The 18,928-nt window shown below is 38.4% G+C and overlaps 1 protein-coding gene across 4 annotated transcripts in view; it reads right to left on the bottom strand.

Annotated features, from left to right (window-relative positions):
• Positions 1-18,928, bottom strand: part of svep1 (sushi, von Willebrand factor type A, EGF and pentraxin domain containing 1) — an 83,554-nt gene that overhangs the window by 20,493 nt on the left and 44,133 nt on the right. For all 4 annotated transcript variants that reach the window (XM_051900670.1, XM_051900672.1, XM_051900671.1 and 1 more), the window contains exons 6-23: positions 18,168-18,347; positions 16,200-16,394; positions 14,351-14,469; positions 14,110-14,239; positions 13,713-13,820; positions 10,909-11,040; positions 10,455-10,646; positions 10,146-10,267; positions 9,944-10,046; positions 8,539-8,736; positions 7,462-7,695; positions 7,019-7,180; positions 6,711-6,872; positions 6,417-6,578; positions 2,124-2,212; positions 1,549-1,645; positions 1,174-1,287; positions 100-213 (exon numbers count right to left, since the gene is read on the bottom strand). In XM_051900670.1, the coding sequence (XP_051756630.1) occupies positions 100-213; positions 1,174-1,287; positions 1,549-1,645; positions 2,124-2,212; positions 6,417-6,578; positions 6,711-6,872; positions 7,019-7,180; positions 7,462-7,695; positions 8,539-8,736; positions 9,944-10,046; positions 10,146-10,267; positions 10,455-10,646; positions 10,909-11,040; positions 13,713-13,820; positions 14,110-14,239; positions 14,351-14,469; positions 16,200-16,394; positions 18,168-18,347 (2,613 nt within the window). The remainder of the gene's footprint in view (positions 1-99; positions 214-1,173; positions 1,288-1,548; positions 1,646-2,123; positions 2,213-6,416; positions 6,579-6,710; positions 6,873-7,018; positions 7,181-7,461; positions 7,696-8,538; positions 8,737-9,943; positions 10,047-10,145; positions 10,268-10,454; positions 10,647-10,908; positions 11,041-13,712; positions 13,821-14,109; positions 14,240-14,350; positions 14,470-16,199; positions 16,395-18,167; positions 18,348-18,928) is intronic.

Genomic DNA, 18,928 nt, shown 5'->3' with positions numbered 1-18,928 from the left:
ACCCATTGATTACTGCGCTAGAATTTAAGAGCATTCAGTTCAATGTATTATACTATATTTGACAATATATGCAAGTGAAGAGGTGTGGCAGAGGTTGACCTGTGAATCCATCTGGACAGCTACATGTGAAGCGATTCACTTCATCCACACAGACTCCTTCATTCTGACATGGAGAAGAGCTGCATTCGTTCACCTCTGCCTCACACAGCAAGCCTACCAGAGACAAAACAGACACATAAACACACACAAAGACATATGGAACAACCTGATACTTGGGACAATCAACAAGCAACCAATACATTATTTCTATTATAATTCATGTTGCCATGTTTTCTACTGAAACTAAGTCATATCACAGTCTCTTCAAGATCTTGTGTTAATTTAATGTGGCAGGTCCTCCTCTCACTTTTCGCCTTTATTCTGCTGTTACACCCTCACATTCATGGCATGCTTTAGGGCCACTTATTTAATGGTCCCAATACATGGTACTCTCTACATTTTTTGGGAACATGTAGAACGCAAAAGGAAGATAATTTGCACATAATTATGTATGGAAGCAGCTCAAGGGCAGATGTCTTTTGCAATACACCAAAACTTTTTAAGGATGACATCATTATGCACACTATTTTATCTTTAAAAGGCCAATTGGATGCAAACAGACTTAAGACAGTAAATCTTGAAAACTTTTTTTCCTACTTTGTCAATGTTGAGCTCATATTTCATAATATTTGTTTTGATTTATCATTGTACTTTCTTTTCCAATTTTTTTGTAAAGATGTGTCTCTTTTGCCACCTTGGATAAACACCCGAGACATATACATAGATTCAAAAAGGAACAAAAATGCTTCAATTCAAATTCACCATATCTAGGGCAGCCACATGCTTAATCATGGCCACGTTTTAAAGAGGAGAGACAATGGCCTGAATGGAAAAGTGTTGTAAGGTTCTGAGAATGAGAGCTTGTGTAGTTTCACTGCCAGACTCGAGAGATTCAGAGACAGCTAAATCCATCACAATAGTGAGACTAAAGGAAACTTTCAACAGAGAGGAATTTTGGGGTTGGGGTTTAATTGCCTCAAACATTTCAATCCTACAACTTGGTTTTTGCAGTTCTATTGGGATTCCCCAGTGTGAAGCTGAGCTGTCAGATTATGTGAGTGGACTTTCTCATACCTACAAACCCAGGCTGACACTGACATTGGAAATCTCCCATGCCATCTCTGCATAAGCCACCATTTTGACAAGGAGCAGAATCACATTCATCAATGTCGCTCTCACACTTGGCTCCTGTAGGGCAATGAATTCGGAAAATGGGAAAAAAAGTGGACAGTGATTGGCAGTGATTAACTCAACCACAGAGGCTAAGGTAAATCTATCAAAATAATATAGTGTAATACCAGACACACATTGCAGAACATAGCACAACAGATATTTTGAGAAAACAGTACATAAGTAAACTATAAAAGTTTAAAATGTTGTTTTCTTTAAGCAAGCTGAATTTAACAGCTGGTTTTTACATGTGAGTTATGATTATATAACATGCCAAACCTGTGAATCCCGGAAGACAGGTGCATACATATCCGACCCCGACTTCCTCACAAGTGCCTTGATTTTGACACGGATTCAGGAGGCATTCATGGAACATCTGCGGGAGAAAGTATAGCTACATTTTCAGCTATTTTACTCCAGCCCCCAGGGGATGCTGTGACACCAACAAAAAGTTATAAACACTATTCACTGAAGACATGTCATTGCATTAAATAATAAGATAGAAAACCTACTGGCATCTTCAAACAGATGATGCAAGAACTTTCTTCAGTACTAACTATTTAACTACAGTATTAACTATTTAATGGCTATATAATGTTAGTTTTTCTCAAGTTCACACAAATATGAGCCCATGCTTTTGTTTGATGTTTTGTTTGTGCCATCTTTCTTTAAAATAAAACACTTGTTATTTGGTATTTAGTAAAATGGCATTCATACATTTAGTGGTGTGACTTAAGTGTCCAAATACATTTTAGGGTCACTATATGTAATCCAAACATACCAGGAACAAATTTTAAAGTTCCAAAGATTTCCAGATTCAGGTACCAACCGGTGAAAGTAAGAAGAAGACTCACCTGGCTACTGGCTTGATAATCCTTTCTCACAACCACTTCTGGCGCTGTAGTTGCACTTTCCTCTTTAGGCAGGAAACTAGAGCCAAAGCCTGAGTCAGACCAAGAGAAAAGAGGGAAAAAAAATACAAGGAGACAGAAATGAGAAAATGAAACAGACAGAATAAGCACAACATACACATAAAAAAGATGTGAAAGAGGAGAATTTCTGCTGTCAAAACTGGAAAACATTTTCCAAAGGCATTCATCATCCTCATCTTTTCCACACTGATGCACTTTTTCCCTGCGTGTACAGAGAATCAGATTCCATTATGTGCATTGGATTCTCATTGCAAATCGTTCACACACCTACCCAAAGCCTGAAAATGGTCCATATATTCCACTGGTCAATGAATGAAGAAACCCTCTGCACACCATTGTCTTGCACAAACAACACTTTATAACACATTAAAGGTGAAGCGTGTCATTTTTTTATGTTAAAATACTTCCTCTAACCAAGTTAGAGTACATATAATAAGCTGGGTTGGTGGGGATGGGGGGTCCACATTGGTTGAAATTGCGTTCAGGAGGCGGGGCGGTCAGAGTACCGGCAACATGTGAGAAGTGCTGGTAGGCAAGAAAAAGTAAGAAAGCTACAAATTAAAATATAGAAGTCCGGCCCATTTCAAGCACTGCTTTGATCAAATAAATGCAGACTTGAACCCTAATTGGACGGTTGTTGTTTCTCACATGGACATCTGTAAAAATAAATTTGCATGGCACCTCAGTGATGAAACTTATGCTTTCAGATGGCGATTTATTGATCGAGCGAGGAGCGAGTTTAGTGATCTTAAGACCCGGGAATGCACTGCTCACGTGGTCGCATGATTGTCTGCTGTAAATAAAATGTCATATGCTTGGAATAATACAAATAAATTCATATTTATTTTAATAATACGAAAATAATTTCCTATTTATTATGTGATTATTTAAATCTCCTGTTTAAAAATAGGAAGATAGACACGCTACAATTGAAATGGTTTTCTGTCTTGCATTTTATCTAAAAATGATGGCTGTCATTTTAAAAATATGGAAATTAGCAGACATAAGTTAATGCAGCCTCTTATTTACATAAATCCGCTTGGTTTAAGCCCATATTTTCAATGTATATAGTTGTATATAATACACTTTAAAATTGCATTGCCGTAATGGCCCATTTCAACTGTTTACATGCTTTTTTCCTTTCTCCTTTCACTGAGGTGGAGCAGTGATGAAATATTGTTCTTGTAAATATTTCCCTGCATTTCAGTAATAAAAGTGTACATATTTAAAATGCATGCAAATTACAGTGTGTCACAGTCATTTTCAGACTGCCTTAGTTTTCATGGACTTTCAGTTTGTTTTCTTTAATCACATGTGTTCCTTTGTTCTATTTTCCCGCCAGAATCCATCATAATGGACACTGCACTAATCATCATAGCTGTTTGTATTTAAGTTCAGTTCTGTTGGTGTGTCTTTGTCTGGTCTCGTTTCAATTATGGTTGTGTTGGACAAGATTTCTTCTTTGTTGGTTGTACCTGTGTTGATTATTAAAGGCTACCTGTTTATTCTCATCTTCATCTTTGTGTGTGTTTACACAGCCTGTGCGTTATAGAAGACCAGACCTAGAAAAAGATAAGCGGCGTGTTTTGTTGAAGCATTTTTGTTTGTATTTTTGTGTTTACATATTTTTGGTTTCTTTCTGCATTATGGACCACTTTGCAGCAGTCAAACTGTTATGCCTTGAGCAGAAGGACCACTCCCTCGACATTTGGAGGAATTCCTCAGCCTCGTGCCAGCTATGTCTTTCTTGGACAACTGCCTTTGCAGCTTCCTGTATGCCGGCCTCAACACCGCCACCAAAGAGCAGATGTCCGGGGAAGGCCCTTGAGGGAACTTCGCCAGATACGTACAGTGGGTGCTGGTGTCCTGTGATTCACCGCTCACAGTGGACATTGTCGACGATGACACCAGCCCCACTAGCTACCCAGTGCCCAGCCAAGACCACCCAGACTGCGGGGATTGGCAGCATGAGCCCACCGCAGACCGCAAAAGGGACTTCGCCGTGACGTTCAAGTCAGAATTAACGAGAGCGACCGAGCAGAACATCACCACAGAGCCTGAGAAACGCGAGTCTGACCAGGTGTGCAAACCGGCTGCACCATCTGTTGCCGAGGTAGTGCTAGTGGAATTTGAGGTTATGGAAGTGGGCTCCACCTCCACGTCATTGTCACCTCCAGTCGTCCCCATGGTGGAGTCACTGACAACTTCTCCATGGCTCCTCCCTCCTGCGACACTGCCATGGGGCGCAGTCTCAGCTGTGGCCTGGGTCAGCGACCATCTTCCTCTGCTCAAGGCTCCTCCATGGCTTTCACCACCATCTGCACCACCCTGGACACTTGTGTTCCACCTCCTCCCGGTCGGCCGCCCACCTCCAGCACATCCTCCTGTGTCCTCTTGACTGTTTTGCCTACCCTTTCGCCATCCCCTCATCCTCTTCATCTCTTCTCTAAGGCGCGAGGTTGCGCCTTGCCGGAAGGGGGTGTCACAGTCATGTTCAGTTTGCCTTAGTTTTCATGGACTTTAAGTTTGTTTTCTTTAATCACATGTGTTCCTTTGTTCTATTTTTCTGCCACAATACGTCACCATGGACACTGCACTAATCATCACAGCTGTTTGTCATTTGAGTTAATCGTCTGTGTATTTAAGTTCAGTTCTATTGGTGTGTCTTTGTCTGGTCTCGTTTTGATTACGGCTGTGTTGGACAAGCTTGCTTCATTGTTGGATTGTACCTGTGTGGATTATTAAAGACTACCTGTTTATTCTCATCTTCATCTTTGTGTTTATACAGCCTGTGCGTTACACAGTGAAGCGCAACAGTTATCATAGTGTTCTATAGTGATCAAAAAGGATTTAAACTGTGAATTTTGACTTGATCTCCTCTTGTAAACTCAGAGATGAGAATTTGGATGGCAATTAAATTACCACACGACCATGGTGCTTGTCAAAAAACATTAGGAAATTTGGCCGGGGATTTTTATGTGGGTGGTGGGAGGAAAAACACTGACATTCTGGATTTGGATGAAAAAAAATCACAGACTAGCCCCTGTAAATGTTGAAAATACCTTGCATCCCTATGAGAAACAATTACCGTCCGAATAGGGCTTTGGTGAGCATAAGAGATGAAATCACTGACCACAAACTTTAGTGTACTTAAAGGGGACCTATTATGCAAAATTCACTTTTTAAGGTGTTTGAACACAGATGTGTGTCCACAGTGTGTGTAAACAACCAGCCTATAATTGTAAAAATCGACCCAATACTTTTTTTATAATCCCCATGTATCATTTTCAATCTCTCATTGCTCATTCCCTCATGCTGTTTGATATTCCCCTACTCCTACGTAAAAGTAGGGAAACCCCGCTCATGACTGGTGACGATCTGCCCTGTTAGCATAGACACACCCTTGAGTGAGAAGCACAGAGTCCGCCATTTCTGTGTACTCGCTGTATCAGCTAGAGATATATAATGTCTGTGCCAAAAAACATTACAAATGTTCTGTTGTTGGACCAACAAACATATGAGGCTCCATAGACTTCCGCCATCTGAGTCACTGAGGACACCGTGGTTGAAGTTATTACTCAAGGATGGGTCAGTACAAACTGTACGCGATCCTCTCGATACTGGTCACGGCAGAGAGAGAGAGCGCGCACGCTTTATTACAGTCCATCGGAGTTGTTTTGCGGATATAAAGTTTACCAGTTTATTAAGCACCCCCGAAAAGGCATAAGGTCTGTATATATTTGTTTACTGTTAGTTGTAACGAGTGCTTTTGTGTAATTCGGTTTGTATGTTAATGATAATGCAAGGGAGAGTTTATAGATAAAAGACTTTAATGCGCACTTCTTGTACTGTGTTTTATTCAGCTCTTATGGTGATTTTCTGGAGTGATAACGTACGCTTCATGTTTTGTGTGATGTACAATAAACTTCATAAACTCATCAGTAAAGAGCATCAGCTCTTGAAGCTCCGCCCTCTTAGGCCATGAGCAGCAGCTCATTTGCTTTTAAAGGGACCACACTAAAACGACACGTTTTTTTGCTCAACCCCAAAAAGTGGTAAGTTTAACATGTTATAAAAAATTCTTTGTGGGGTATTTTGAGCTAAAACTTCATATACACACTCTGGGGACATCAGAGACTTATTTTACATCTCTTAAAAAGGGGCATAATAGGTCCCCTTTAATATAAATAAGAGAACTAAGGAAAAGACACATACTGGAGCACTGTTGGATGGCTTTGGCTCCGGTTATCGTGGTGGTACCGTAAAAGGGGCAGGAGAGGCAATAGGAACGGCCTTCCTCAGGCTGGTAATAATCTCTGGGACATGGGTAACATGGAACCAGACCAGTACGAGAGAAATGACCCGCGGAACATGGTACTGGGAAGACAGAGAGAAAGAGAAACCAAATGTATTTAGAAACCAAATGGAACTATTCCCCTAAATAAGTCTTTTATTTAGTCTTGTATGTTTAAATAATTCTTAGGTATTTATTCAGTTGTTACATCTCACCACCACACTCATTGACATCCATAGCCCCTCTATTGACAGTGGTCGTGGTAGGAGGGCAGGACAGACAGACCTGAGAGCCGAAACCTGGCTGGTATTCCCCTAGAGGACAGGACTCACACGTCTCCAACCCAGTTAATGACGAGCTGCCAGGCTGGCACTGCGCTGGAAACATGCACACACATGCAGGTATGCACACATACAAAGACAGAGACACACTTAGAGATCCCATCTATAAGCAGTCTTCTGCTGGAATGGAATAGAGTGATGAGTAGATTTAAGAACAAACATATAGACAGCTAACTGATTACCTTTGCACTCTGCCAGGCTGCGTGAATGGAGGTATGGAGTGGAGAAGCCATCCGGGCATGACTTACACTCCATCTGCCCCTCCTCATCCTGATATGACCCTCTCCAGCAGCTCTCACACTCAGCATACTCCAGGGAGAAATAGGTCCCTACTGGACATTGCACTATGGGTCAAAAACAACAGGGAGGTCAAAATGGTGCATTCGTTGCAGCTAATTCATTTGCCATTGGATGGCACTGTGCAAACCAGTTTTTTTGTGGTAAAACTGCAGTTAATTTGTGGCAAATTTACAGAAAATGCAACAGTTTACCACAAATGTTTTCCAGACGTTCACAGATCTTCACACTAACCCAAAAAAAAGGCTTTAAATGCCTGTCACATCTTTCACTCCTGAATCTATATCAGATGTGTCCTGTTGAATGTGTATTTCATTTTCAAACTCACCACACACCCTGCCTTTGAGAACAGACCCTGGCCGGCAGTATAGTGCAGCCTTTTTACTTTCCAATGATTTGGGGTCCGCTACGATCATCTCTGATGACACATGGAAGGTAGAGAACGGTTGCTTGCTCAATGTCCGCTTAAGCCGATTGGTCAGCTGCTCAAGTGCCCTCAGTAAACGTTTTTGATTGACCATTTCCGCAGAGTCATTCCTCGACAAGGGCAGTGGGATGCTTGCTGGGAAAAAGGAATGGTGTTGGGAGAAGTTGCAACTGGCTTTGGGAGTAAAACTAAGGCTCCGTTTACACTGCAAGCCTGAATGCACAAATCAGATGTTTTGACCTTAGGCGGTTTTTTGAATGGGTTTTGAATAGCCGTACTAAAATTATTTATATAATTCACATCGGGTGGCACCACAATTATTTGCCAGCATGGATAAGTTAAAGCTGTCATGGATGTTTGCTGCGCAAAATCTGACTAAACGGATATAGACCGGAAAATAAAAGGAATTTTCGTTTGTTATTTTATCTATGGCTCGTTAGATCTAGAATTCTGAAGTGAAATAAAGTAGTGCAATAAGATTACATTTATTTAAATGAATGAGTATTTATGCTCCTGAATGTTTCTCAGTTTCTATGCTCCTGAATGTTTCTATGTGTGCACAATTTCTTACCTATATATAAAGTTTCCACCTCAATAAAAAAATGAGTTTTAGTGCAAGTGCATACAGGCACGTCTGCTTCATAATACGACATTAAAAAGCTATCTTTGTGGGAAAACGTGTTGCCCTCGCCTTGTGGTGGCATGGAATTCCAAAGGGAATCAGATATACGTGTTTAGACGTAGGTCAGATGTCCAGATATTTAATATGTATCTGATTTGAAACCACATTTGGAAGTGGCTTAAAACAGATGCGAAAAAACGGATTTCTGTGTTTACACGTGTGCAACGAATTCAGATCTTTATCAGATGCAAGTAAAAAAAAAATATTTTTTTGTGCCAGTGTAAATGCAGCCTAATTATCAACAGGTACAATAACAACACAGGGCCTAACTAGCCCAAAAGTTGGTATTTCTCTACCTGTGATGTTGAAATGGATTTGTATTTTCTGCTCTCTGGTAGGGCCAGAGATTTTCCGATGACGTTTGGTCCTCATGTGATAGCCATGCTGTGATGAAGCATCTTGCTGTAAGTGGTGCTCTGGAGCAAAACCAGTGTCAAAATATGCATAGTCCTGACCATTCTGAGAGCCCCAATTACTGCCCCATCCTCCAGGACCTGAGGAGAAGGGGGGGAAAAAAAGGTTTTTCACTAAACCATTCTACATATTTTTTGCTAATCGGTAGGGATGCACCGATACCAATTTTTACAGTCCAATACCGATACCGAACTGTTTATTATTGCCAATACCAAGTACCGATACCTGTATTTTCAATGCATTTTTAATTTTTAAAAATATTGGGCAAAGAAACCAAAAGAATATGAACCAAATTAATTGGCTTAGCAAATAGATATTTTCTTCAGTTATTTTCATGCCTAATTATGCCTGTTAAAACGTACTGTAGGAGCTACTGTTACTGTTCATATTATTGCTCTATTATATTTTATCTTTAATTTAATAGTACAGTTAATATTTAGAGCAGCTCCAGCAGGGCTCAACCAGTCAAGAGCAATGAGTGGTTTTCTCTTTGTCTTTTGCTGTTAGATTAAATTTAATAGGCCGATACTGGTATCGGTATCGGTGCATCCCTACTAATTGGTGCATAAGCAGCATAAGATGCATGTAAACACTCATGGTTCGGTGATATTAAAATAACTTCTTGCTAACATATGACCATTACAGACAATCCCCAAAATATGAAACATATTATTTGTTTGATCTAGCAGATAGATTTTGTAGTTAGTAGGATTAACTCACTTTATTGTAGAACAGCATTTAAGAAATGACCAAAACAACATTCTGAAAATTTCAGCTTGTTATTCATGCAGGCTCAGCTCTTTGGCTCCCTAATGGATCAATTTATCACCAGGTAGTGGAAATTGCCTGGTTGAGGTGGTTTTTGAGGATAAGGAAGCACTTTAGGAAATAACAATCAGTCAAAACTTGGTTTACTGCCTGGTGACAGTTTTAGTATTACCGTAATAATGTATACTATTATTAATGTTTATAAATAATTTGATTTAGTTTTTTTTTTTTACATTTTCAGTTTTAGTTTGTGTATATTTTTAATTTAGCAGTTTTAGTTTTAGCAATTTATTTAGTACTTAGTATGTTCAGTACTTAAACTTATTTCAGGTAGTTTCCAAATCAACATTTCTAATTTTTGTTTAAGTTTAAAGTTTTTAATCTAATATTATATTATATTTTAGCTTTATTTCAATTACCAAAATTACAGATTTTTAATAGTTTTAGGTGTAGTTAACAATAACAACACTGCCTGGTGAAAAAGATAAAGTCACTCCACATCAGCATGTCATTATTTACCAATAGCAAATCCATTTGGATAGTCATAGTTATACTCTAGGCACTGTCCAGGTAAATTCATTTCCAGTTTGCAGCTGACATCTCCACCGCAGATGTTAGGGACCTGTGGGATTATGATTATTGTTAAAAAATACAATGAGGGTTAACAAGATAAAAATTATGTGGCCACAGTATATGTGTATGTCTATGTGTCAGATCTCACCATATCTTTAAGAACAGTTGAAAACTCTCCCGTGAAGGACTTTAGCAAGTCAAGATCATCACAGCGGGATGCTTTAAACAGCATCTCAAAGGGCTTAAAGCCATTGTTGGCAATTCTGTTCACTGTACACAGGAGATACATAGAGCAAAATGCTTACATAAACTCAAAGAAAAGCATAAAAATCAAGAGATTTGTTTGTGCACAGTGTATGAGAGTATGTGTATAAATCCGTGTTGTGGAAAGAGGAAATTATGAACAGTAGAGCAAAAATGAAAGACGAATGTTGAGTAACACTGAAGCAATACTCACGGGAGCAATCAGGTCTGTCTGGTGAGCGGGGCGGCTCCCAGATTCCATTATTGGCACAAAAGTAGCTGTGCACAGCATCCTGAGCAAGACTATAACCCTGTCTGCATATCAAAGTGCAGTTCATCCCCTCCTCCATCTTGGCACATGAGAAATCCGCATTCACTGGTACAAATGGCTTCTCACAGGTTGAACCTGAGGTTAGAAACATCCTTGAGTGCCAGTGAATTAACTAGTTTATTTAAATAGGAACAGTGTAATCTGGAAAAATTCACAGCATTTAGCTTAACTGGCTAGACAGATCCAAAGACAGATTATAAGCATAGTACACATTCTTTTTTAAGGAAAAATCTTGGCATGAAACAAACTAGATAGAATAATAGATTGTAGCATGCTTTGTGGAATAAACTTTTTAGTCAACAAGGAGAAAGTTTATGCAAAGTTCACGCTAACATACCTTGTACAGTAATGATGAGCTCACAAGTACGATTGTTGCCGGAAGGGTCTGTGGCTGTGTAGTAAACTGAAGTTTCTCCCACAGGAAATACATCACCAGATGAGTGAGTACTGGAGATATTCAGGTAGCCTCCTGAGAAAGAAAAATAAACAAATAAATAACTTAATATAAGCAAGGAAACAGCACATTACAGTATATACACTACAGTGGATTTTTTTCAAAAGAAATACTTTTATTTAGCAAGGATGCTGAAGTGATCAAAAGTGACAGTAAAGACTTTAAAAAAAAATCCTATTTCAAATAAATGCTGTTCTTTTAAACTTTCTATTCATCAAAGAATAGAATGATGTAAAGATTAAAAAAATGTATCATGGTTTTCACAAAAATATGAGCACCAAATCAGCATATTAGAATAATTATTAAAGGATCATGTGACACTGAACACTGGAGTAATGATGCTGAAAAATGAAGCTTTGCACTCAGTAATAAATTGCATTTTAAAATATATTAAAATAGAAAAAAAGCTGTTAAATTGTAATAATATTTCACAAGGCATCATTGTACTTTTTGATCAAATAAATGCAGTCTTGGTGAGTATAAGCGACATCTTTAAAAAATAAAATCTTACTGACCCCAAGACGTTTGGAATAGTAGTGTGCAATACATGTCATATAATATAAAAGTAAGAGGACATCAACATGTACTTGTATATTTAATATCAAAACCATCTGTATATTCTCTTTGCTGCTATAACAGCTTACATACTTCTGAGAAGGCTTTCCACTAGATGCTGGAACATGGAAGCAGGATTTGTTCCTATTCAGACACAAGGGTGTCCAAATCATCCCAAAGGAAGCCAGGTCTTGGCTTTGTGCAGGCCAGACAAGTCTTTAAACACTAGACTCAGTAATCAGTTTGTCTGTGGACTTCGCTTTGTGCACTGGGGCATCATCATGCTGGAGCAGAAAAATGCCTTTCCTAAACTGTTGCAACAAATTGGGAAGCACACAATTCTCTAGAAAGTCACTATAATGTTTAGTATAAAGATTTATCTTCACTGGAATTACTAGAACAGCTGTTAATTAGAAGTGGGTGTCCACATACTTTTGGCAATGTAGTGTATACTGTATACTGTATGTCTGCATCTGTTTGCAATATCGCAGACATTGCCTTTGTTGTGCAATCTGGCAGTAGCCAATGATGTAACAGGTATTTTCACAGACATTTACCACAGGGAGCAATGTGGAGCTCCACAAGGACTCGCTCTGGTCAACCACAAAGTCCTACAAAGGACGATACGCTACTGTACTGCTTCTCATGAGGCCTGGGAATAACAGGCCTTGGTGCCAAAGGAGAGTAATTGCTAGATTGTTTAATGACACAGAACTAAGGGTGCTACACTGCGGTCAGACAATAGACTTTCAAGGATCATATACACTCCACACACTCAAAGACACACACTCACACTTATTTGCATGCACATATCAGTACCCATAACTATAATGAAACCTTCATACATATATCCACTAAAATAAGGTTTTGTGACCACACTGAGGCTGCTTGTCGACGTCACACCACACTGCCCCAACGTCAGCATGTTTTGTTTTTCCATGCCCACACCCTGACGCTGGTTTATATTTAGTACAGACAAAACTCCCTCCAAAACCCGCCAGACCCAGACATTTGTCAGACAATTTGGAATAGCCCTGGAACTTCTCTCTGGAAAAGTGTGTGTGTATTCACGTCTGGAATGGTTAAGAACAAAATGAATTATCTTGTAGAATTTGCAGTGCATATGCATTTGTATAAATGTCTTTGTGTGTATGAATTATTATCTTGTTATTATCTTGAAATACTTATCTTGTTTTATACCAATAATCTCCACACTCAATAATCACCATATACCTAATTTCTTTCTTTGTTCACTGGATTTGCAGTAAAAGTATAAAAAAATATAGCCATTTCACCTGTCTGAGACCAAAAGCCTGATTTCAATCCTTATCGCTGCGTATGGAGCCAATTCAATAAATACTTTTTGTAGGAAAACATTTCCTTCCCAGAGTACTTAAAATGTTCATAAATCAAACCATTTCCATTCTCTGCAGCTACTGTAAAAGTACATTCAACCCTGTTCAACCTCCACAGGTGTTCTGAAGCAAATCCTCTCTGTGATGATTCTACCAAACCTCAATCCCTGAAGAGAATCCCTCCCTTTCCAGAAAGGCCTACATTTTTTCCTGGACCTGTTTAATATTTAATCTGAACACAAAAATAAACTATAAACATGATAAAAGTGTGGCCTAACAATTGACATTGTTCCTCTTTTTGCTGTCTATATTTATTAAAACAGTAAAAGATCCTGTTAAATTATTTTAATGTGACCTAATTAATATTCATGTGTACCCTTTCTCCGACTAAATGTCAGGGTACAGCTGTGTTCTAGTCACCACAGATGAGGAAATACTAATATATAATATAGTCTAAACACAGGCGACTCAAACTATTTTGAACACTCGCTACATTAAGACAATACAGGACAAAGAACTAATGCAAACTGAGGGCTTATATACACAGCAGACAAGGGGAGAAACTAACTAGACACACCTGAACTGAGGAACCTAATCACTTAGTAACCATAGAAACAAACAGGGAGAGAACAGAGGAGAATTGAACTAATTAACAGACATTAGAAGATTAACAGGAAACACAACACAAAGAAACCTGAATGAAAACAGAACATACATGTGACAATAAAACACTTTTTCTCTCTTTTTCTACTCTCTTATAAATTAATTTATGTGTACCTGAGTTGTCTGAAAACTGAGGTTCTTCCCAGTATACTGCAGTTTTTCTTTCAGAGGCCTTAACAGTGGGTGGAGATCGACACCTGTCAATCAAAGGCGGTTCTGTATCTAAGGAAACAAAGTTTTTTTTATAGAGCTTTTTTTTTAAATATAGCAAAAACAAATGTCTAATTTTTTTCTATTCTGTACATTCTACAATGTATAAAAAAAATTGTACAAGACAGGAAACTGCACAAAAAAGTTTTATTTATACTGCAAAAGGTTGAATATAGTAAACAATATATTTATTATAAATAATATATTAATTATATGTAGTAGTTTTGTTTTTGCAAAACAATACTACATTTAAATATGACCATGTAAATTAATATTAGTTGTACAAGGAATCCAACCTTACCAACTACAGTAACAGTGAAAGTGCAGTTGGCCTTGTTTCCTGTGCGGTCAGTTGCTGTGTATGTTATGAACTCTGTTCCTATTGGGAAAGGCTGCATGGGGTTTAGAACGGGGGTCACCTGCACCACAACCTGAAGAAGAAAGGCAAGACCTCATTTTAAAACAACATGCACAAACCTGTGTCTTTAATTTGAAATGGGGGGGCGGGGATGAAAAAAAAAAAAAGCTGATGCACAACTCACCTCATCTCCAGAATTGTCCCTCAGCATGGGTGCGTTCAGACTGACGTTAGCTGACCTCTGATGTTCATCTGTCTCTGTGATGACATCACCAGGGCACTGAATCCATGGAGGCTCTATATCTACAAAAGAGAGGAAAATCAGTTTAGGGCTCAAAAGTCTCCATAACGTCAACCCTATTACCAATTACTGATTCAATTACTGATGTAAACATGACAATGATGTCACTCATTACCTCCAGCCATTTCATTCTTAATCTTATGCTCTATGTAAAACATCTGTAATGTAAAAACATTTCACCCCTTTTAGAGTTCGACAGCCTCCGGTTACTGTATGTTCTCATTGTACCCTGCAAGAAAAATTGTTGGCATTTTCTGGTTGACATCACTGTTTTCTCCAGAGCTGCTGTATAGATAAATGAACTAAAATAATAACTAATGATTTTTACAATGGAAATGAATCAACGCTGAACTTACTTAAGCTGGACAATGACACTATTTTCTTCTAGAGCTGCTGTGCAGCCAAATTATTTTCGCTGTAAAGCTGCTTTGACACAATCTGTAAAAAGCTCTATATAAATAAAGGTGAATTGACTTGACTTTAAAAAGTTAGTTTTAAACTTACTTTTAAGACTAGTCTAAGCAGTTTATGCAACTGGTCACTGATCAAAAACTTTCACATTTTTGTATTCCCAGTCAGAGACAGTTGGATCGACAGAGGGACATTGACCTTTTTTTCTAGTCATGTAGCACTGGTTTCGATTTTTCATGTTTCTACTGCATAGACAGCCAAGTTTTATTAAAAGTGATGAAATGAATAAAGATCTTTAGGGGTGTTTAGATATTTTTACTTTTTTTTTAGCAGCATATGGAAAAGAGCAGCGTGATACATACTGCTAAACATCACTATTTGTGTTCCTTGGAAAGGATAAAGTCATGCAGGTTTGGAACATGAGGGTGAGTAAATGATGACAGAAATATCATTTTGGGGTGAACTATCTGTTTGATGTTGTGACTCTAGATACATGTTGAGAAGCTGTTGTTGTATCATTATCACATGCAGCTCAGAGTAGAATTTACTAATCACATTGTCTGTGTTTTGTCTATCCAAGGCAAACAAATACTTCATTGTTACAGTAACTGGGCCAAAAAAAGAACAAAAATGAAAGTTCTGTCACAATTTCCTTCCACTTACATCGTTCCAAACCCATAAGTCTTAATGCGACTCTAGATTCATGTTGAGTCTATGAGCACAGAGCAGTTGTTGGTGTTGCTAAGTTGAGAGCTATTGACTGAACTGTCAATTATTATCACATCCAGGTTGGAGTAGACCTTATTAATCACACAGTCTCTGCTGTTCCTCCAAGCTAAACAATTACTTCATCTTTCATCAGCCCTAGAAAGAACCGAGATGAGATAAATATGGTAAATGTTCTTTTTCCTCTCTGCCTAATCTCTATAGACACTGATAAGCCACAAGCTCACAAAAATACACAAACACAATGTCTCCTCTCATCAGTAAATCATAAAGGTTCAGGTGTGAAAGCCAAAACTAATTGACGCTTTGTTCAGCTCCAGATTGGAGGGGCAGTTTTTGAGTTTTATGATCTTGGAATCCTTTAGTTTTCCACACTGTAGTACTTTGCTTGATGATCTTCCATCATCTTAAAGATTTTGCAGAAACAAATTTAATGCACCTGTTTTACTGGCAGTACATCTGTTCCATTGCAAAACATCATATTACAGCAGTAAGTCAGGATCAAAGACAGATGTTTCAGACACATGTATACACACAGGGTAATGCAATACATATCCTTGCACGTCCTTATAAACACAAACAGAAAACAAATCACCTGTACAGGTTGCTTTATGTAGATTTTCACTCCAGTTTCCAGAAGGCAGACATTTGACTTCAGAGTCACCAAGGAGATGATAACTATGGGGACAGGTTAACTGACACGATGTTCCGGTCCTGACCTCATTCTCCCCACAAGTAGGGGGTGACAGACGGATATGCTTCAAGGTAACAATCGGAGGACAGCGCACCTCTTAGAAAGAGAGGAAAAAAGGGACAGTAAAACAAAAACAACAAACATTTTCCTCAAAGATAAATCAAAAGAATGAGAGAGCAAGAGAGTGAGAGAGAGCATGCAAAAATATTTCCAGAAAGGGAAATGTAAGAGCGGTTGTTGACCACACTGCTGGACATTCTTGGAAACAACCTCAAAACATGCATACTCGCACAAACAAATGATTTTCAATTTGACATCAGGATTGCCCTGTACTGCCAAAGCAAGAGAGATTGATGAGCACAGAGTGAAATAGAGTAAAAGAATTACAGTGAAGACAAGAAAACATGTCAAACAAATCAAACAAGCCCAACAGTTCAAATGATCCAACTACAAAAGACTGATGAAGCCGAGAAGAGCAAAGCAATGCTGACTGACAGTCAGTAGAGTGATGGACGGATCAAAATACATAAACAGTTACTCAAGATGGAAGTTGATAAAATATATAAAAGATTGGAGTAAACGTACTCCACCTGGCTCCGGGGGATTGATAAAAGCCTTCTGAAGTGAAGTGATGCATTTGTGTAAGAAAAATATCCATATTTAACAAGTTATGAAGTACAATATCTAGCTTCCACCAGACTGCCTTCCGTATTCAACTTACGAAGAAAGTATAACTCACGCAACGTCAGTTACGCATTTTTCGTAAGTTGAATATGGGAAGGTGGTTCAAAACGCTTATGCTACATCCTATGCCTTCCGTATTCAACTTATGAAAAAAGCAAAACTGACGCAACATCAGTTACACTTTTTCATAAGTTGAATACGGAAGGCGGTCTGGCAGAACTAGATATTTTACTTTGTAAATTGTTAAATATGGATATTTTTTTTACACAAACACATCGCTTCAGAAGGCCTTTATTAACCCCCCGGAGCCGTGTGGAGTACATTTATGATGGACGGACGCACTTTTTTGAGCTTCAAACAAATGTTTACTGCCATTATGGATGCATCAGGATATTTATTAATATAACTCTGATTGTGTTCATCAGAAAGAAGAAAGTCATATACACCTAGGATGGCTTGAGGGTGAGTAAATCTTGGGGTAATTTTCATTTTAAAGTGAACTAATCCTTTAATGCTTATATAGTCACAGCTCACATTGCATAAGGTGATTTTTTTTCAAAATTATTTCTACACATACTAAAATAACAATTATGAGGTTAAACAGATTTTTAACATTCAAAGACTCACAAACTCCTCATTGTTGGAACTTGCACTGTTTACAACAACTTGTTAGCAACTTACTGACTTTATAAAATGTACATTTGATAAATGAATGTATGTAATTTTACACTATTGTTCAAAGGTTTGTGGTCAGTAAGAATTTTTTTTTCGTAAGACGTCTCTTATGCTCATTAAGGCTGCATTTATTTGATCAAAAATACAGTAAAAAAGTATTATTACAATTTAAAATAACTGTTTTATATTATAATATATTTAAAAGTGTAATTTATTCTGAGATGGAAAAGCAGAATTTTCAACAGTCATTACTTCAGTCTTCATTGTGTCATGTGATCCTTCAGAAAGAAATCATTCTAATATGCTGATTTGGTGTTCAAGAAACATTTTCTTATTACTATCGTTTATAATAGTTTTTTCATTATTTTGGTGGAAAATGTGATACTTTTTTCCCATGATTCTTTGGTGAAGAGAAAGTTTAAAGAAAATCATTTATTTCAAGTAGAGTTTTATTTTTATTTTTTTTGCAACAATGTAAAAGTCTTTACACACATAGATTCTCTATCTTACCGACACACCGGGGCTGTGGTCCACTCCACTGCGAGTTGGCCAGGCAGGTGAGTCTGGCTCTGCCCTGCAGCCTGTAGCCCTGTTCACAGCGCACTGAACACTCCAGCCTGTAGGGGGCAGTACGCTCACTGCAGTTCAGTACCCCGTGATGCGGAGGAGAGAGATCTGGGCAAGAGCGAACTATGGGAAAAATACCACACACACCAGATAGGGGTTAGAGCATCGCACAGAAAGTCCAGTCCTATATCATTAAAACTTCGCTGTATTGGATAAACTTTAAATGATTCCATGGAACAGCACTGAGCTAAAATGAACAGCCAGGGAGAAACAAAAATGGAAAAGATGGACAGACTAGAGAAGAAGAGAGATTTTAAGAGAAAATGGGAAGAAAAGAAAGAAAGAAAAAAAGAGGGTGGCTGGTAGCTAAGTCTGTGGTTAGGACTTTGAGACCTGTAATTTATTTCCAAACAAAGAAAATCCAAAATATTATTTCAGGGCTGAGGTCACAAGAGAGGAAACTCTTGACAGGTCAACTTGCATACATGTATCTGTCTGAGCGTGGGATTTGGTGTGTGTGTGTGTGTGTGTGTGTGTGTGTGTGTGTGTAGGTGCATATTCATATTGTATTCATTTGTTGGTGTTTTGAAGTGTGCAAGCACTCACATAGTTGGCAAAGCATTCGAGTTTACTTTCCAGCTATCTAAACACACATGAACTTAGAGCTCTGCAGGCCGACATGCAGAGAAATAGCTTTATGAGCC

The sequence above is a fragment of the Ctenopharyngodon idella genome, chromosome 7, assembly GCF_019924925.1.
Source record: "Ctenopharyngodon idella isolate HZGC_01 chromosome 7, HZGC01, whole genome shotgun sequence".
NCBI classification, from domain to species: Eukaryota; Metazoa; Chordata; class Actinopteri; order Cypriniformes; family Xenocyprididae; genus Ctenopharyngodon; species Ctenopharyngodon idella.
The sequence above is the reverse complement of the archived record's forward strand: the minus strand, read 5'-3'. Positions and strand labels throughout refer to the sequence as shown.